Source organism: Abramis brama (genome assembly GCF_963993115.1).
Source record: "Abramis brama genome assembly, chromosome: 5".
NCBI lineage: Eukaryota > Metazoa > Chordata > Actinopteri > Cypriniformes > Leuciscidae > Abramis > Abramis brama.
In genome coordinates this window covers 36829923-36851667 of record NC_139967.1, presented here as the reverse complement: position 1 = coordinate 36851667, position 21745 = coordinate 36829923, and the positions used below count along the sequence as shown (strand labels likewise).

The window sequence follows — 21745 nt, the reverse complement described above, 5'->3', positions numbered from 1 at the left end:
CATAGTCAGTACGAAAATCTTGTCCCAAGGTGTTCTTGATAAATTTTGGACACAGAAGGACTACCTCTCATCAAGGAGCATTCAAGTGGGACTTAAATATGCCATGAAGGTATTATAAAAGATTTTAAAATAAATATGGTAGGTAACAATATTAATTTGGAAGCTAGGGTTTACAGATCACAATGCAAGTGGGAGAAGCCTCATGTTACGTCACGATCGCAGATGGCTGTTTTATAAATTAAAAAAACACAGTTTTCTGTTTTTGACCTACACCACATGACGTGAGAACAGTTAGCTATTTAGGTTTGTACGTTAGCATGGGCTCACTAACTTTAATTGTAACTTAATGAGAGTATGACAACCAGAAAATTAATGTTTTCGACTTCATTGGGATTGGGGTTGAATCCTAGGGAACCAGGTTAATGTGCCCACATCATTGATTTAAATAAACCAGGCTTCAGTCAATTGCGCAGATAATTGGTCTGTTCGTGCAAGTCTTATCACACTTTTGAAACGCATTGGTGAATGTGTGCACAGTACAGTGATTCAATACATGAATACCCATGCCCATCCCCTCAGTCAGGATATCTGGAATCAGTGTAACAAGTACCCCAGGCTCATCGTTTTACCATTTTTGTAGCATAAACACCATAAAACCGATGAGAGCGTTGGATCTTCCAATGTTTCTGTATGGCGCTGAAACCTAAAGATGTCCAAGTTCCGGTCCCCGTGCAACTGATACTCAACTGCCATCTGCGTTCGAGGGGAGGGGCTTACGATAGGTCAATTGAGGAGAGTGTAAGCTTGCACCTTTTTTAATATATGTCCGACAGTCCTGCTTTGCTGTGCACATCCCATTCCTTCTTGAATTTCAACCGGTTGTTAGCGATGTCGTCATCAAAAGCAAGTGGTTCTATGCACAGTAGATTTTAAGCCATGATTTGTCAGCGATCCTGCTGCTGACACCATGTAGTTTGATAACTTTATGATGAACAGATTTAATTTGTGACCTTGGTTGTTTTTCTCGGTCATTTAGTAATGTATTTAGATTTACAGTAGGCTAATATTCTCCCAGAATGCATTGAAAATCTACAGTAACACTGTACACAGCTTATACAGTAGAAAAATGTTAAGAATACAGTAATAATACTGTGAAAACAACAGAGGCCCATTTCTTTCGTGGCCCTGTCTACAGCACCCCCTTGAACGTGGTCTGAAAACTTGGTCCATATATCATACACACTTGCATATATATGTATGAAAGCCAGTACATAAACATACACATATAAGGGAAACAGAAAGTGTGTTATAACTTCTGCATACATTTAATGATTTTGATAGATGCGAGGAGACAGGGCTAGACTGAATGGGATAACCCCATACTGATATGGCCGCCCCTCGAAAGCAAAGCGTAGGAATGGTCTGTGTCGCGGGAGAACGGAGACATGACAGGCGTCCTTCAGGTCGATCTCTGCAAACCAATCCTGTGGCCGCACACATTCGAGAATGCGTTTGGCCGTGAGCATCTTGAACGGAAGCCTGTGAAGGGATCGGTTCAAGACGTGCAGGTCCAGGATTGGCCGTAACCCACCGGTTTTCTTCGGTACAGTGAAGTAGGGGCTGAGAACCCGGACTTAATTTCGGCTGGAGGGACAATCTCGATTGCATCTTTCGCCAGTAAGGTAGCGACCTCCGCACGCATGACAAGGGCATTGCCACCCGCCACAGTGTAACGGACTCCCCGGAAGCGGGGAGGAGATCGTGCGAACTGAATTGCATAGCCGAGCCTGATGGTTCTCTCGACCCAGCGGGACAGGTTGAGAGCTCTAGCCAGGCTCCCAAGAACTGAGCCAGCGGGGTCATGGGAACCACAGACTGCTCCTCGGTGGGGCAGCGAGGCGGAATGACCAGAAGGAGTGTCCCTGCTACCAGCTCCTGAGAAGAACTGAGCCCTAACTCCAAGCTGCCCATCTCAGGAGTGCTGCTTAGCCTGGCGTTTAGTTGGCTTAGGGGCTGAGGAGCCGCAGGGAGGCGGCATCGGCGGGAAGCAGATTAAGGAAACCGCACGGACAGATGGCTGTCGGTGCAGAAGGGCCTCAGTCTACTTCTGGGTGGTTGAGAACTGCGCCCAACAGTTTTCAACACCGCCCAACAGTTTTCAACACCGCCGAAGAGCCCAGCCTGGGATATGGGGGAGCTGAGAAAACGAGTTCTCAGATTCCTGCACATCAACCTGGTTGAGCCCTAATGGTATTCCTGGACCACACATGTGGACATCACCCGACCTAGGGAACACGCAGTGACCAACGTCGCCCGTAGAGCGAGGTCAGTACGTGGCAGATCAACCAGCCCGGACATGGGAGACATAGCATCCCAGCGTAGGGGCGTGGTCAGATTCCATGTTCTGACAGTGTAGGCCAGGGAAGGACGAGCGTTCCACGGGGGCCTGGTCTGACAGATGTCCTGGGTCAGCACTGCCTCGGAGGTCTAGACGACCCACGGCTCTATGTCTGAGCCACGACAGTGGCAGAGAACATACAGACCATGATCGCCGTGCCAACGAGGGCAGTGAAGGCGGAGAACGCCCGTGGGCCGCGATAAGTCAACGGGGACTTCCGCAACCCGGTGGTGTCCTGATGCACGACGGGAAGAAAGGCACTGGGGGCAAGCGCTGGAAGTGCAGCGCGCGCCGCGCCAAGGGAACAATCGTCCAGCTTACAGCGCTCGGGGCCACTCCAACCGACACTTTCAGCTGCCAGGGAAAGCATGGCCGTCAGCTCTGGATCTAACTCGACTAACACTGGCACTCCCGAGGGAGGCAACGAAGTCGAATCTTCATTTCCAGAGGAATCAAGCCCGCCTTGTGAAGCTGTGAGTGACATGACATCTTCTGCCGAAGCGCCAAATGAAAACACTGGGGAGGAACCAGGCACACACGGAAGCCCCACAATGTGGATGTGGAGGGGGGCGTGGCCTGAGGAATGACTCGCTGATTATATGCCACACCGTAACCCTCAGATCACCCTGGCCACCAGACAGAGTATCCCCTCTCGAGGAAGAGATAAATTGGGGTGTGGCAGAGGAGTACAGTGAAACGCAGATCGCTGCACAGATCAGTAGCAGGCAGTGCGATCTCGCTGGAACACGCCGTCGCACCAACACACTGAAGAGCCACTCGTCTCGTAGAGTGAGGATGATTCAGAATGGCTTGTAGGAGTGAAGAGAACTCTTGGCTCCAAAGCAAGAACTGGATGTTGCAGCGTCCGCGCCTTGCCAGAGAATAGCTTGAATTTCTTCACTCGGTATTGGTTGAAACCACTACATTTAAACAAGAAAAATCACTCGTGATTGGTTGGCAGACCTGTTACTATTGGTGACCCTGGGTCATTATAAATTTAAACCCCACCCCAAAATTATAATTATATATATATATATATATATATATATGATGTTATGTTGTATATTCATGTCATTGTTATCCTATGGACTACACTATTACCATCATCAAGGACATGAATGAATTTATTGAGGAAAGGAAAATTTGCCAGGGACGTGCTGTTTATTCAAAGAAAGAGCTTTATTAGCACAAACACACTAATATCATATATGTACAAAGCATAGGAGATTTGCCCACACAACAAATGGGAAGCTCATGAGAAGCACAAAATCCTACAGCACCGTGAAGTGTCTGTTTTCTGCTTCAGAGCTGTAGGTAACTAGCGGCATTCTGTCTGAATTCGGTCCATTTTGCAGACATCTGTGGTGCGTTGCCCTGTACTTTGGAGTCGCCTCTAATCTCGACTGCAGCGTGGCACAGAGCTCGGTGAGCTCCTGGCTGCGAAAGGACGGAGGTCGCACAATCCATCCAGACACCCCGCCGACGATGCCGTCTTCCTCATCAGACATCAGGTCTATGGCAGCGCACTTCCGAAGGCCCACCTCATCCTCAGCTAGCACACTCTTGTCTCGCTTCTAGCAGCTGTAAAAACCAATAAAGACAATCAGTACTGCGCAATGCACTGCGTATGGACAACACACATCTATTAATGCACCTGAAAAATAGTCACATTGACCAAAAAACGAATCTAATCTAATAAATCTTACCCTCTTTCTTCTCGCTTCTCGCTTTGTACCTGAAGCTCCTGCGCACTGTCGCGTAATATGTCTTAAAGGCACCTGGAAAACAATTAAATGAGAGTGATATTAATAAGAACAACATAAGTCACAGTAAAAATTAAACAAAGGAGAAAAAATTCAACCGGGTGAAATTGAAGAAATACACACCGGAAGCAAACTATGCTTTTTGAAATTGGGGTTTTATTCTGACTGCTGTTTAAAATAAGTGACAGCAGTCAATGGAAGCACAATTAAACAGATAAAAGTCTGATTAAGAAAAAAGTTTGCCTTGTTTGAAGAGATTTCACAAGAAAAAATTAGATTTCACTAGTTAAAAAAACAAACAAAAAAAACAAAAAAACAAAAAAATTGTAGAAACAGTTTACAGTAAATTTGAAGATGACATGGTATAATCAAATGTCACAAAAAGTTTAACCAGTGGATCAATGCCCAAATCCACGGAATACTTAACTCAATTCAAACTGAAATACAGTGTAATGCACTGCAACAGGTCAGATTTAAATCGATTTCTCCAAACCAAAATGTGTTACAATTAAATACGATAACACAAACTGGAATACGGCAGTGGCTGAGGTAGGCCCAAGTTACAAGAGAAATAAAAGCACTTCAACAAAGCCACAACCCACGTTTAATCATGCAGAACCAGAAATATGCATTAAACCATAAAGTTATACTGTATAATCACAGAATATAGATTAAACTCATTAACAGATTTATCAAATAAACATGCCATCAGTAATTTACCCCATAAACCATGAAACGTACATACCCAATCCTTTACCGATCACCACGAGGTTCACTAGTCACACATGCGCTCCAAATAAATCTATAAAAAAAAAATGTACACATCAAATGTTCTTTTAACTTCGCTTCACAACTTATTTGTGCATATTAAAGATATTGGAGTAATATTTACCAAGAAAGAAGAACGTATAACACAGAATCCGATCGATGCACGCACCACATGGAGCTCTCCTGAACAGTGAAAAATGGCTTCTCTGGTCGCGCGCACGCGTCCAGCACAAGTGAATAGTATCGCGAGAAGAGAGGGATTTCTTAAAGGGGCCACAAACATTTTTAATGCAAAATAGAAACGAGGTATATTTACACTACTACTAGGCCACAATAGTAAAAAAGTTACTTACACACAATGTCGTCATTATCAGCATCATGTCAGTTGATCTAAGTAAGTAAAACTATATGCACAGAATTGAGAAAATAGTATTTATAGAGATAAATTGTAGCCTATCACAGGGCAAACGTGAATGTTCACGGTACATTTTATGCAAACAACTCTAATCGTAGTTGTAACTCTATATGTACAGTAGGCAGTGGTGGAATGTAACGAAGTAAAAATACTTCGTTACTTTACTTAAGTACATTTTTCACGTATCTGTACTTTACTTAAGTAGAATCAATAGTGCATACTTTTGACTTTTACTTCGTTACTTTTTGCAGCAATTATTATACTTTCTACTCCACTACATTTCTACAACGTTTCGTTACATTTTCGTTACATTTTCTGATCAGTTTTCCCCTTGCCAAAACAGGGATTGAAAAAAATCTCCATGTTTTCGCTGCTGACGCGTTCATGTAACATGTAACTGTGGCGCTGCCAATAAAGCATCTAAAAGCTGTCACAAAGAACCGGCAAAAGTAATGATTATGAATATGTAAAATATAACAGGGAGACATTTTAATTGTTTATTAATAAAAAAGTGTTTCCTGCTGTGTCAGTGTCAGCAGCAAAGATGAAGTTGACTATGCTGACGCGCGATCTTTGCAGTGAAGTGAACGTGCCAGAGAGAAATGCACATTTCATAAGGATTACGTGCAGAGAACAGTCTGTTTTCTTTTGTTTTGAATTGTTCTGTTTAAAAGTACACATTTCAAGCTTTCTCTCTCTATATATATATATATATACGTCTCAGGTCTGTGAGGCGAGTACAGACCTGAGTTTCGGTTCATGCGTTTCACCAGTAGGCCTACACGCGCCCGCGCCTCCGTGTCCTGATTATCTATTGTCTGCTGCTATTTACTTATTTATTAAATCCAAAATGGTTGATGAAACACTGATTAAAATTAAGATACAATTAATACAAAACGAAATTCACTTTAAGTGCCGCTTTCAGAGCGCTCGCGTGCTCAAGGGAGAACTGACACATCCGTAACATTGTTTTTTCCTCATAAATGTGAACACAAAAAATAAAATGAATATTTTATGTTCTGTGGAGAGCCAACCCTTCTTCATCCGGTAGGTAGCCTATATTACTTTTGGTTTGCGCAGTGAAATTCACCGAATTACTAAAAAATATTTTGCCACCTAAAAGTTAAAGATTTTTTTTGTGTCACGTCCGTTATGGATTTATATTTCCCTCATATTAAATATAAAACGCATGTGTCTGTAGTAGACTCATATTTTTCTAATGTCTGGACTTCTTTATTAAGGGAGTAGGGAGTATGGATAATATATAAACAGTTTCAATTGGTATTAAATGCATTTTCTGAGAATTTACATTTCAAGTTTTTACTGCAATTGTCACGTCCATAACGCTGGGATTGCCCAATTTTAAAGAATTTATCCTCAGCTAGTTTTGTGGTATCTACGTATTGTATAATGTTATCTTCAAATAAGGGGTGTGTAGCGATTCAGCCTTCTCACACTCACCGCGACACAGGTTCGTGGCTCCGAGTGTCGCGATTTCGGTTTCATATTGCATATTGTTACAGCCTTAATTATTAGACATTAAGAGAATAAATTGTTATGCAAGTACTTTTACTTTTAATACTTGAAGTACATTTAAAATCAGGTACTTTTTACTTTTTACTTAAGTAAGGTTTTCATTGTGGTACTTTTACTTTTACTAAAGTAAATATGTCTCTGGTTATTTGTACTTTTACTTAAGTACTGAGATTCAGTACTTCCTCCACCACTGACAGTAGGCATAATTCTTGTCATTGCGTATGTGTATGCAGCATGAGTCAAATACAATCTTCTGTTCGTGAACAGTTGTATTATGCACAGTGGTTGAGCTCTAGGAGATTGTGATGCTGTTTGCATGGAATGCACATTTTACCTTTGTGGCAAAGCCTGATTGAAATTAATTGTTGAAATAAATGGTTTTGTGTCTTTTTTACATAACATTGGCTATTGCTAATGACACATAGTAACTAATCTAGCTACTTTCATTAAATATATCAATTTAAGCTAAAATTAAGAGTCTATAATTAGGCTGTACTGAGCCTGGTCTATTTATACCAGAGATTTTCTTAGAATGAAGTAAATACCTTTTAGAAAAATGTTACCTGGGGTAAAACTCCCCCTGCCCTGATTTGCATTTGTATAGCTCACAGCATTTTTTCATTTACATGTTAAAGCCTCCCCTAGAATTAGGGGGAGGGGGGTCATGGGGGGACAACTGCCAAGCAAGGTCCACGTCAATTTCCGACAATTCACGTCAGTTTTCGGTGTTGCCTGCAAATTGCCGTGTACAGTCGTAAACCTGAAGTTCCACGACAATCTACAGTGCCGCTTACTGACGAAAATCCCACTTTTCATGCAGTGCCTATTATCACTGTAAAGCTGTTTTGAAACAATCTATATTGTTAAAAGCGCTATATAAATGTATGTGACTTGACTTTACACACATTCATACGAGTTGCAGTAAAAAAGAAAGTGAGGAAAAAATTGTTTTAAGGGTGAGATGATGAAATCCCTAGTTTCTAGCAATATAATAAGAATAAGAATATAATACAATAACTTATAAGACCTGACCTGAACAAACCATCAATCATTAATTTAACCCTTCTATCGTTTTTTAGGCTGGTTATTAAATTTTATATCAAAGAAACAGTTCTGCTAAGAGTCTGGAGGCTACTTGCGTTTGTCTTTGCATTCCTTTGGGGATTCTCTTTGTCGGCCCCCGAGTTCGTTGATTGGCTGCCGGTCTCGTCGTGTCTGAATTGATGTCAATCACATGGTGTGTTGGCGGATGGATGGAAAGTCTTTGAAGTTGAAAGCGGGCTTTGCTGTGGAATCGTTGACCGAAACTGTACAGCAAAACTTAACTTAGAACTGAGACTATCAACGGAAAAGAAAAGAAACTAAGTACGAGATAGAAAAGTGAGATGAGAGTGTATAGATGGCTTGAATTAAATTGTTTAACTCATGTTCTTCTGATCTTGATCTTCAGTCTTTTGCCTGCGCATTTACATGTCTGGTCCAAATCATCTTCTACTCCAAATCTTTGTTTGTGTCCTAAGATTTTAAATTCAAATGTTTGTCCAGCCTCCTGGATGAGATCTAACCAATTAGACACGGTCTATAGTTCGAAGGTGGCTGTTTTCTCTTACTGGCTTTCTCTTACTGCAGGTTACTCTGTTGCTGTGGCATCAGTGAATGGTCATGTTGTGTACTTTGCGGGAGCGCCAAGGCATAGACACACTGGGCTGGTGCTGGGATTTACACAGAACCATCAGAACCACAGCTGGACCATCTCTCATAGGATATACGGATCACAGGTCTAAAATTTTATCTACATTATACGCAACATACAGTACTATACACATTATATAATATGTATTTATCAGGGCTGGCACATATATGCTGTGTATTGACTTCATCAATACTTTTATTTAAATATACTAACGCATTTATCACTGTAGTCTCTCCCATCTTTCAGTCCTTGATGCTTGCCTTAATACATCACCTTTTCCTTTTCTTTTTCTTTTCCTTTTCCTCTGTTTGTCTCTCTGTAGCTGGGCTCATATTTTGGGGCAGAGTTGTGTGTGTTGGGTGCTTCTGAGTTGTTAGCAGTCGGAGCTCCGCTATATCATGTTCATGGATTTGGAGGAGAGGTCCGGATATGCCCACTAAACTCTATGGTAAGAGCAACCACGTTCAGACGGAGCTGAGATTAAGAAACAAAATACAGATATATACACTACTGGTCAAAAGTTTTAGATAGGTAAGATTTTATTGTTTTTAAAAGAAGTCTCTTCTGCTCACCAAGGCTGCATTTATTTGATAAAAAAAAACAATAATAATAATAATAAATTAATAATAAATTTAATATATTTTAAAATGTAATTTATTCCTCAGATGAAAGCTGAATTTTCAGCATCATTACTCCAGTCTTCAGTGTCACATAATCCTTCATAAATCATTTTAATATGCTGATTTTATGCTCAAAAAAACATTCATTATTATTTTCAATGTTGAAGACAGTTGTGTACATTTTTTTTTCAAAATTCTTTGATAAATAGAAAGTTCAAAAGAACAGCATTTATTTAAAATAGAATATTTTCTAACATTATACATGTCTTTACTGTAACTTTTGGTCAATTTAACTCATCCTTGATGAATAAAAGTATTGATTTATTTTATTTCTTTCCCCCCAAAATAAAATTAAAATTCCAAACTTTTGAAGGGTAGTGTTTAATGTTACAAAAGCTTTCCATTTCAGATAAATGCTGTTCTTTTGAACTTTCTATTCATCATAGCATCATGAAATAAAAATGTAAAAAACTGTTTTCAACATTGATAATAATCATAAATGTTTCTTGATCTTCAAATCATCATATTAGAATGATTTCTGAAGGAACATGTAACACTGAAGACTGGAGTAATGATGCTGAAAATTCAGCTTTGATCACAGGAATAAATATTCACATAGAAAATATATTCACATAGAAAACAGCTTTTTTAAATTGTAATAATATTTCACAATATAACTTTTTGTTTGTATTTTTTAAAGGCACACTGTGGAGAAATTGTGTTTTTGTCACGTTTCTTTGATTTGCGATAGTTTGCACGTTGGCTTGATGAATCGATGCTCAGCTGCGGTAATGCGTGTTCCAGTAGCGTCGTCATATCTGGCAATAACATATAGACTATAACTATAACGCTCTCACACGTTTTTTTATTTATTTTTTTAACATTTTTGGGAGGAGTACAATTTACATATGTGGTTTCAACAACCAGATGCACACTTGTCCAGTGCGTCTCAGGAATGCGAGGATTGGAATGCGTCTCAGACCTCCTCCTGAAGTGGTTTGAGCGGTCGGATTCAAATCCGTCTTGAATGTGTTTCGGAGGACATTTACACCTGGTCTTTTCACGATCAGATAGCTATCCGATCTGAGAAAACGCATGAAGTGGACAGGTGTAAACAGCCCCCATGACAAAAACATACGCACGAAAGCCGAAAACAAACGCTGGTTGGCCTCTCACGTCCATAGACAGTATATAAACGCTCACGTCCAAATTTGAGGAAGTGGTGGGGGAAGTGACGTATGCCGTAAAGCAGTCGAATTTTGTAGTTCTTTTTGTGCTCGGGTTACTACCCGAACCCCGGGTACGGGTAGTTACGTAGTGCCAGTAAAAGCGATACAGACCCCGTCAGGCAGGGACGTCACTAGGATTGGAAGACAGGGGGGGCTTAGCCCCAAGGGTATTTGTAACTTTTATAGAAAATCTTAGTGAATTTGAGTAAAAAACAACTATGTATGTTTAGCTGTATTTGTCTCTTCAACCCCGTTACCATCTTCAACCCTGTTACCCTAGTCTCAACCCTGTCACACCGTCACACTACCTAACCCTAATTTAATGTTTGTTGAACTTAGTCAGAAATGTTCAGAGCAATCATAAGAATACTGATTTTAGTTCAAATTCTGAAGTTAAGCCACATCTTTGATCAAAAATGATAGGTGCATGGTACAATTTCTGGTAAGCTACGCTTTTTTATTATTTCAATTCAGTTCAATTATTGTAATTTGATTTAATATTGACTCATTTGGATAAACATTAGGTACTCAAGATAGGTGTTAATTTTTCTCAAGAAAAAAATAACTCACCTAATGCTGTAAAAACATACAAAGAGCCCTATCAGCTGGTAGTATTTAAGGTTAAAAATAACTCAAATTAAATAATAACAACAACTTTATTTAATGATATAAGTAAAAAATATAATAAATATGTAAGAACACATATTTAGCAAAATACTCTCTATAGACCTTTTTTCTTGCCAACTACATGCTATAGCCTATATTATGTTCATTAAATGGCTTTCCTGAGGTAAATGTGACATAATTGTTCTCCAGCTATGTTATTGACCTCTTCACGCTGATAAAAAAAACACTGATTGATCGATATTATGTATGAGGAATATACATTTCGGTAAGTTGTAGTCTACTACTGTATCTTTCAACAGTGTTCGTGTTTTTTTACTATTAGCTAGTAGAGATGATAGGTGTGCTAGGGATCTGTCGCGTCACATCTACAAGCGCCAAAACGGCATTTATTGTTTGAATTTCGTAATAAAATTGACAGAATCTGAGAGTTGAGATTCTTTTATATCATAAAGTAACCTGCTCTGTCTAAGTCTGTTGGTCTCCGTCACTCCGTGTCCTCTTTGCTTCGCGATTTTTCTGTGCGTGAGTAAATGTATGTGTGGCGTGAGAGCGTGTGAAAAATTGCCCAGTAGCAGCACGACTCTTTGTACTGTCCAACTTCCGACTTTTCGTCTATTTTTTGTAGATGGATATATATCATTTGTTGCGCCTAAATATGAATGAGGATACGGTTATTGATAAATCGAACTGTTACTGTTGTTCTTATTATCATTTAGGGGGGCTTAGGAACATTTTGGGGTAGCTTCAGCCCCCCTAAAATAGGCCTAACGACGTCCCTGCCGTCAGGCTATGGCAGACGTGTCATTCAACCTATTGTAAGTCGATGTACCATCACAAGGGTCTTGGAAATATATTATGAAGGTTGAAAAGCTACATAGTGTTCCTTTAATCAAATAAATGCAGCCTTGGTGAGCAGAAGATACTTCTTTTAAAAACATTAAAAATCTTACCGATCTAAAACTTTTGACCGGTAGTGTAGATACAGAAGTTATGCAATAACTTCACTATTTCCTGTGTTGTGCACATGACAATAAACACAGCTAATGCATTTTTAGTGGCCAAGCACCGAAGGTGCGCAGGCACCTATTGTATCCATTGGCGCTCCTATTATTATTATTCTTACATTTCTTCCGCTCTGAAAGTCTATGGCAGCCCATAGAACCGTATGGTAAAAAGTTGTGAAATTTGGCACACTGCCACCATTGCAAATTTGGAGTCTCTAAGTCGACCCCCCTAGCGCCACCAACTGTCCAAAGTTGCACTCATGTTTTTGCTAATAACTATGGCTAGAAACAAAATTTGGCCTAGAAACAAAACTTTTTTCCACTGATTCCTTGGCTCAAGATGATTCCAACCAATGTCATTTTCCGTCATTACATTTTTACCGCCATTTTGAATTTTCAAAATAAAAAAACTATTTTTTCAGACTCCTCTTTGGCCGTTGCTCAGATTTTCACAAAAAATTAACCAGATCATCTTCAGACTGTTAGGGGGTAGCAGTCAAAGACCCAGAAACAGAAATTATTAATTAAGACAAGTGTCAGAATTATCTCCTTGAACTGCCACCTTAACGTGGTGGAGGGGTTTGAGTACCCGAATGACCCTAGGAGCTATGTTGTCCGGGGCTATATGCCCCTGGTAGGGTCTCCCAAGGCAAACAGGTCCTAGGCGACGGGTCAGACTAAGAGCGGTTCAAAAACCCTTTATGAGAAAAATTAAATCGAGGACCGTGACGTTGCCCGGTATGGCGCAGCCGGGGCCCCACCCTGGAGCCAGGCCCGGGGTTGGGGCTCGTATGCGAGCGCTTGGTGGCCGGGCCTCCCCCCACGGGGTCCGGCCGGGCTCAACACGAAGGAGCGACGTGGGGCCGCCTTCCCGTGGGCTCACCACCTGCAGGAGGGACTGTAAGGGGCCGGTGCTGAGAGGATCGGGCGGCAGTCGAAGGCCTCGACAACCCGATCCCTGGACACGGAAGCTAGCTCTAGGGACGTGGAACGTTACCTCGCTGGCGGGGAAGGAGCCTGAGATTGTGCGTGAGGTTGAGAGGTTCAGACTAGAGATAGTCGGGATCACCTCTACGCACGGCTTGGGCTCTGGAACCACACTCCTCGAGAGAGGATGGACTCTTCACCACTCTGGAGTTGCCCATGGTGAGAGGCGGCGGGCTGGTGTGGGTTTGCTTATAGCCCCCCAGCTCAGCCGCCATGTGTTGGAGTTCACCCCGGTGAACGAGAGGGTCGTTTCCCTGCGCCCACGGGTTGGGGATAGGTCTCTCACTGTCGTGTGTGCCTACGGGCCAAACGGCAGTGCAGAGTACCTGGCCTTCTTGGGGTGTCTGGGAGGGGTGCTGGAAAGTGCTCCAACTGGGGACTCGTCGTTCTACTGGGGGACTTCAATGCCCACGTGGGCAGCGACAGTGACACCTGGAGGGGCGTGATTGGGAGGAACGGCCCCCCTGATCTGAACCCGAGCGGTGTTCAGTTATTGGACTTCTGTGCTAGTTACAGCTTGTCCATAACGAACACCATGTTCAAGCATAAGGGTGTCCATCAGTGCACGTGGCACCAGGACACCCTAGGCCGTAGGTCGATGATCGACTTTGTGGTCGTTTCATCTGACCTGCGACCGTATGTCTTGGACACTTGGGTAAAGAGAGGGGCGGAGCTGTCAACTGATCACCACCTGGTGGTGAGTTGGATCCGATGGCTGGGGAGGAAGCTGGACAGACTCGGCAGACCCAAGCGTACTGTGAGGGTCTGCTGGGAACGTTTGGCCGAGTCTCCTGTCAGAGAGATCTTCAACTCCCACCTCCGGCGGAGCTTCGACCGGATCCCGAGAGAGGCTGGAGATATTGAGTCCAAGTGGACCATGTTCTCCACCTCCATTGTCGAAGCGGCCGCTCGGAGCTGTGGCCGTAAGGTCTCCGGTGCCTGTCTAGGCGGCAATCCCCGAACCCGGTGGTGGACACCGGAAGTAAGGGATGCTGTCAAGCTGTAGAAGGAGTCCTATCGGGCCTGGTTGGCTTGCGGGACTCCTGAGGCAGCTGACGGGTACCGGCAGGCCAAGCGAACTGCAGCCCGGTTGGTTGTGGAGGCAAAAACTCGGGCCTCTCCAATAATGCCCTGTAACCAAAAAGACTTAACACACACACCGATACACAGCTTCTTCAAGGTTGGATTTGGCCAGGCTCTAACTATAAACAGGAGAGTCCTCTCAAAACATCAAGATAAAACATACTTTCTCCCAAGTAAAGGACACTTTAGTATAACGCAGTAAAGTAAAGCTTTAGCTAAGAAATGGTCACTTAAACTATTGGTTCCAATGACCCTTGTGACCTATAGTCATCATGGTGAGCTAGAAGAACAGATATATGTTCTCTTACGAGAGTTCTCTCGTACTGCGTTTTATCAAAACGCTACGGGAAAAGTCTCTTTTCACGAAACACTGAAGCAAAAAATTATCCTTTAATTTTCATATATGTAAAACGCGTTGCGGCAGCAGCAGTCAGCTGAAGCGAGACGGCTTGTTCGCTCATTGGCTGCTCTGCGGCAACTGCATAAGCCTATCGAGCGAGGCCTGAAGTGACGTCAGGCCAATGAGGGCGCTTCGTGCCCTCCTCGCCACTTCCCGCCGAGACGGGCGTGGCTTACCTCTATAAAAGGAGCTCGAGAAGGCTGATTCACTTGATTTTAATCTCTTCAGCGAAGCACACGCATCGCTGGATCACGAGGAAGCACGCGTCGTCTGATGCAAGCACTTCAGCGGGACGAGCCCTTGAAGCCGCTGACCAACGCCGCCTTCTACCGCCGTACCTGCTGCGCTTTCCGACGCCATATCCTTTACATTCTTGTTCTTGTGTATGTGTGTGTGTGTGTGTTCGCTTTGCAACACACACCCCTAAAAGAGCTGCGTCTTTTTCAAGATGCCTTCTCATGCAGCGCTCGCGCTCGCTGATGGCGAACGCCTTCACTCCGAGCCAATTGCCTACGGTGACTCTGAGGACTCGCCGGGCATCCTTTCCGAGGCTGCCCTTCCTGGAAGCGGATGGCGGGATTAGTTTTTCTTTACGTTACAAGAAAAGCTACCCTGCCTCTACCCTTCTCCATTCACCGGCGAAGGAGAAAAGAGTGTTCTTAGTCCCACCGTTGGTCGGTCTGACCTCTTTTCTCTCACATTTCTCAGTTCCCTGTTCGGCGACTGGAAATATTATTGCAGCAAGTGAGTCTGTTACACGCTTGCCTGCCAGCAAACGCCGAAGAATACATGTTGACGCCGCTTTCAAAAGCCTGTATCCCCCTGTGGCTCAGTGGTGGAATTATAGGTTTTCCACGCGGGAGACCGGGGTTCGGATCCCGGTCTAGCGGCATATATATTTATGCCGCCAATGCTTGCTCTGTCAGTCCCCTGAAGGCGACTGCAGAGATGCATTTTGCAGCCAGCGAGCGCGTAGTACCCGCTTGCCTGCAACCGAACACCGTTTCTACGGTTCCCGTGCGTCACTGGCGAAAGGAGAATGGAGTGTTTTCAGCCCCGCTGAAACTGGGCGATTTTCTTAGACTTGCGCGCGGGGGATCGGAGGTTCGAACCCCAGGCCGGCCGGCAGAAAATATTTATGCCGCCAAATGCAAATCACTCTGTTTGTTCCCCGAGAGGCAACTGCAGACGTGTTTTTTGCAGCCCACGAGCACGTGGTACATGGCCGGACTTCTACCGAAGTCCCGGCCACGGCCGATGATGCTATATGTGTAGAGAAGATGCCCACTGCTAGTGCCCATCCCTACACACTAGCACAGCCCTTCACACAGGGCCCGCGCTCATATATTCGACTCGGGTCGATCACGCACGCAACATAGTGAACGTGCCCACTGCCTAGTGCCCACAAACACTATGTTCTGCATGCCTTGTGGTTTCTGTAAAGACGAAACCTGTGTGCATTCACTCTGCTCAGACAGACAGTGCACTCATTGCAGTAACTGTGCCCGCTCTCCCGCGCCCACACTTACTCACGGTATTTTCTGGTGTCCCGGCCACGGCCGATGGTGCTATAAGTGTAGTGTCGATGCCGACTCCTCAGTGCCCATCTCTACACACAAGCACAGCCCTACACTTAGGGCTCGCGCACATAAATTCGACTCAGGTCGATTGCGCTTCCAACATAGTAAAAGTGCCCGCTACCCAGTGCCCACGAACACTATGTCTATCAGATCACAGGCTCTCTGTAAAAACGAGACCTGTGAGCGCGCGCGCTGCTCACACAGGCAGCGCGCCCAAAGCAGTAAATGTGCCCGCTCCCAGCCCACATCTACTCGCACACATGAGTCCCACGGGACTCTCGCAGCCCTCCCTCACTCAGCCAAGCACTGTTGTAAGGTCGAGGACGAGCGTTCCGCCCGCTGTATTAAGCGCGCCCCCCGCCTCAAATGCCACAGGCATAACGCCTACGTTTGTGAGCCCCGTAGCACCTCTGTCGCACGGCGAACAGAGCGCGCTCTGTATCCGGCCCTTAGCCAACCATGCAGATGCATGGGCAGCGCTTCCAGGGGTTTCGGACTGGGTCTTAGGCATTATAAAGAGAGGCTTCTCGCTACAGTTTTATCGACGGCCTCCACGCTTCACAGCGCGCGTCGAAACTTCGGTACCGTTGAAAGTAGCACACCTACTTCGCGCCGAAATATCAAAACTGATAAGCAAAGGGGCGATAGAGCGTGTTCCCCGAGCTCAAAGCGAACAGGGGATATACAGCAGATACTTTCTAGTCCCCAAAAAGGACGGCGGTATCAGACCCATTCTGGATCTAAGACGGCTGAACAGAGTGTTAGTGAAACGCCGTTTCAAAATGCTCACGACCAGCAAAATTCTCGCGCATGTTCGCCGAGAAGACTGGTTCATGTCGATAGATCTGAAGGACGCGTATTTTCAAATACAGATAGCGTCACATCACAGGCGATACTTGAGATTCGCCTTCGAGGGTCAGACATACCAGTATACAGTCCTGCCTTTCGGCTTGTCCCTGGCACCTCGTACATTTACGAAATGCATGGACGCAGCGCTCGCTCCTCTCAGACTCAGAGGCATGCGAGTGCTGAACTATTTGGACGACTGGTTGATCCTAGCCCAATCACGATCTCAGGTCGTAGAGCACAGAGCCATTTTACTCGATCACCTCGAGAATCTTGGTATCACGGTCAATTGGGCGAAGAGTTCACTGAACCCCAGTCAAACGATTTCGTTTCTGGGTATAGTTCTGGACTCACAGTCTATGACAGCGCGGCTGTCGCCACAGCGCGTGCTGAGCATTCAGCGCGCGGCGAAGTCTTCCGCCGCGGCGCTTTCACCCCGCTCAGGAAGTTTCAAAGGATGCTGGGTCTCATGGCCTCAGCATCGTCAGTTCTCCGGCTGGGCTTGCTCCGCATGCGCCCGCTGCAGTTCTGGTTGAAAGCGCAGGTGTCCGGTCGATTACGCCTCAAGGTCGATCAGGACTGTGTCACAGCCCTGGTGCCTTGGATGGCGGACGACTGGTACCGATCAGGTGTAAGCCTGGGGACTTCCTCGAGGGTGAGGATGGTGTCGACAGACGCATCCACCTCGGGATGGGGAGCGCTGCTCGAGGGCAGACCGTTCTTCGGCCTATGGTCGGAACGAGAAAAGCTCCAACACATAAACTGCCTAGAAATACTGACAGTGCACAACGCGCTGACGCGTTTTTGTCCCCACATCAAGGACCAGCACGTCATAGTCCGTTCGGACAACATGGCTGTGGTGTCCTACATAAATCGCCAGGGCGGTCTGAATTCCATATCCCTGTACAGGCTGGCGAATCGCCTCCTACTATGGGCTCAGCACAACTTACGCTCGCTGAGAGCAGTGCATGTACCTGGGCTTCAGAATGTGGGCCCAGACAGACTGTCCAGCAACAACGTTCCCCCAGGCGAATGGTCTCTACACCCACAAACAGTCCGGCTGTTGTGGGAGAGATTCGGCAAAGCGGAGGTGGACCCATTCGCGTCCCACGAAAACGCTCACTGCCCCGCGTTCTTTTCAAAGACCGACAGCGCGCTGTCCCAAAGGTGGCCGCGCTGCCCGCTATACGCTTTTCCCCCCGTCTCCCTCCTGCCACAGGTGTTGGAACGGGTCAGGAAAACAAAATGCCCAGTGCTGCTTGTAGCACCGTTCTGGAAGAACCAGGCATGGTTCCCAGTTCTGATGCAGTTAGCAGACATCGCTCCATGGCCAGTGCCGTTGAGGAGAGATCTCCTCTCGCAGGCCAGGGGCTCGATTTGGCACCCACACCCGGAACTGTGGTCCCTTCATGTGTGGGCGCTCAACGAATACCCGTTGGTCTCGCAGAGGGAGTCATGAATACCATCACTGAGGCTAGAGCGCTGTCGACCCGGCGGCTCTATGCTTTAAAGTGGTCGTTTTTTTCCGGCTGGCGTACAGCTCGGAGCCTTTCACCCCTCGAATGTGAGGTAACGGAGGTTCTCTCCTTCCTACAAGAGCTGTTGGATAAGGGCAGATCCCCTTCCACGCTCAAGGTGTATGTGGCGGCTATTTCAGCGTTCTCCGGTTCAACGCTGGGTCAGTCATTGGGAAGGAATGATTTAGTCATCCGCTTCCTCAGGGGAGCTAGGAGACTGAATCCACCCAGACCTCCTTCAGTCCCTATGTGGGACCTTTCTACGGTCCTGGCGGCCATGAAAGGTGCCCCTTTCGAGCCTATCCAGTCTATCAGCCTCAAACATTTGTCTTTCAAAACAGTGTTTTTGATGGCTCTCGCTTCAGTGAAGCGCATAGGCGATCTGCACGCGCTCTCTGTGAGCCCGACGTGCTTGGAGTTTGGTCCTAATGACTCTAAGGTCATACTCAAACCTAAGCACGGCTATGTGCCGAAATCCCTCAACACGCCTTTTCGGGCTCAGGTTATTTCCCTGGCTGCCCTGCCGGCGTCGAGTGAGGAGGGGGACTCGAGTTTTCTTTGCCCTGTTAGGGCTTTAAGAACTTATATGTCCCGCTCTGCTGCCTTCAGACAGACAGAGCAGCTCTTTGTCTCGTTCAGCGGACGTTCCAAAGGAATGGCTGTTTCGAAACAGAGTCTATCCAGATGGATAGTTGACGCCATAGCGCTGGCTTATACTGCCAAGGGCATTCAATGCCCGTTGGGAGTCAGAGCGCACTCTACGAGAGGCGTTGCCTCCTCGTGGGCTTGGTCCAGCGGGATTTCCTTACAGGATATATGTACGGCGGCAGGCTGGGCCTCTCCGTCTACATTTATCAGGTTTTATAACCTAGAGGTTCCCGCCTTACAGGCTAAGCTTTTGTCGGTGTAATCTATTTACAGGCGCAATGCGCTACCGACTATATTGGGCAGAACTGTGTAAGACCCACGTTTCCCACATTAGTGCAGGCTCCCTACCCTCTCTATGTGATGTCATATTCGCGTCTGTGGACATGTCTATATAAGGACGGAGGAAAACCCCTCCTGTCTTTAGACTCTCCCTGTGAGGTCACGTTAAGTCTGCGGACGCTACAGTATAGGGAATTAAGGTCCCCCCCCTTATTCCCTGACTCTGTGTGAGTCTATCTGGTGATTATGCACTGTATGCCTGAAATAGCTTCCGGTGATCAGTGTTTTTATCCCAGCACGCACGGCGTTTTGCAAGGGGTTCCCGTAGCGTTTTGATAAAACGCAGTACGAGAGAACTCTCGTAAGAGAACGTACTCGGTTACTAACGTAACCTCGGTTCTCTCTAGAAGAGGGAACGAGTACTGCGTTCCCTGCCGTGCGTTTGGTTCACTCTGGTTCGCTTCGGCGATCAAAATCAAGTGAATCAGCCTTCTCGAGCTCCTTTTATAGAGGTAAGCCACGCCCGTCTCGGCGGGAAGTGGCGAGGAGGGCGCGAAGCGCCCTCATTGGCCTGACGTCACCTCAGGCCTCGCTCGATAGGCTTATGCAGTTGCCGCAGAGCAGCCAATGAGCGAACAAGCCGTCTCGCTTCAGCTGACTGCTGCTGCCGCAACGCGTTTTACATATATGAAAATTAAAGGATAATTTTTTGCTTCAGTGTTTCGTGAAAAGAGACTTTTCCCGTAGCGTTTTGATAAAACGCAGTACTCGTTCCCTCTTCTAGAGAGAACCGAGGTTACGTTAGTAACCGAGTACGTTTTAACACATTGAAGACTTTTCTCAAGCAAAACATCTTTCCATATTTCATTTCTGGAAGCCGGGCTAAATGAGAGTAAACACTGTTACTGCTTTCCTGACATCAAATACAGACATTAGAGAATACATGAAAAGAACATTTCAGTAATCACATGGTAACTTCTATAACAAAGTAAAATCGCAAAAGCCTAGAGAAGTCATTCAACTCATGTGATATTTAGAAGGAAAAATATTGATTAATACCTTGATTATAATCACTTATTACAGATACATTGAAGCAGCAGTGAATTCCAAAATCCACCTCCTTCAAGACCATGCAGACAAAAAGTAGACGTAAGGCTATATCTCCTAAACTCTTTATCATATTCACACCAAACTTGGTCCATGTCATCACAAGCATGATCTGAGGATACATGGTGCGTTTTGGCGCAGTGCCACCAATTAGTCCGGAGACATGAAAAATGGCTATTTTTGTTTATAACTTCTGAACGGTTTGTCAAAAAAAATTCCAAAAAAGAGCAAAAAGTGCACTTGTTAGATTGGGGGCAGCATGCCGAATCGAATGATATCCAATTTTCCCATATCTGCCATTTTGAGTGTTGGCCATTTAGAATATTGTAGTAAAATAGTGTATCTTTACAAGACTCTGTATGGGTCATCAGCACGGTGCCCTGAAGGAGCCTGACAATTTTTTGAACCAGTGCCACCTAGTGGTAAAATTAAATATTTACATGCTTATAACTTTGGATTTGGTTAACTTTTCACTTGGGTCATCTCCTTAGATTCCTGAATCCTTGCCGAGTCCAACGATACCAAACATGCGAGGATTTGCCTTATGGGTTGTGCATTGTGATATAGCGTTTAAAAAACTTTCACAAATATCTTCAAAACCGTTAGTCCGATCGAGATGAAACTACCGTAGGAAAATCGAAAACATAGGTTGTTGACTATGCTAATGTCAAATGTCAAAATTTTGATAGTAATTGGCAAAAAAAATGCAATTAAAGTCAGGTGTGGGTCGTTTTTTGTGTTCATACATATTAATGTCTATAACTCCTAAACGAAATGAGATATTTTCACCAAATTTCATACGCTTATGTATGAAACACTCTGAGGACACACACACAAAAAAACAAACAAAAAAAAACGGTGGAACTGGATTTCGTGTCGATAGACGAAACCATTTTTGTTTACTGCATTAACAAAGTTTAGGCATGATGCCAAAACGACTCTTGAGGCTGTATCTCTGCAATGATTTGGCATAGTTACACCACACTTTGCATGTGTCATTGTCACCTCACTCTGACCACACCACATAAATTTGGTCACAGCGCCACCTATTGGTCAAAAGTGATAGACCATTTAATCAAATTACTAGTGCCTGTATATATGATTTTTTAGCCATTTTGCCCAAAATCATCTTAATATGTCTTTACTTGTTAATTGTTGCAGTTGGTCTGATGCTCCCAGACATGTTGGCATGACTTGTCATGTTCTTTGTGCTTGGCCCTGATAATTGCCGCTTGCAGCTATATT

At 44.9% G+C, this 21745-nt stretch overlaps 1 protein-coding gene across 4 annotated transcripts in view; it reads left to right on the top strand.

The window, feature by feature from the left end:
• Positions 1 to 21745, top strand: part of LOC311082458 (integrin alpha-X-like) — a 176126-nt gene that overhangs the window by 70512 nt on the left and 83869 nt on the right. For all 4 annotated transcript variants that reach the window (XM_084113304.1, XM_084113305.1, XM_084113303.1 and 1 more), the window contains exons 12-13: positions 8510 to 8658; positions 8896 to 9021. In XM_084113304.1, the coding sequence (XP_083969430.1) occupies positions 8510 to 8658; positions 8896 to 9021 (275 nt within the window). The remainder of the gene's footprint in view (positions 1 to 8509; positions 8659 to 8895; positions 9022 to 21745) is intronic.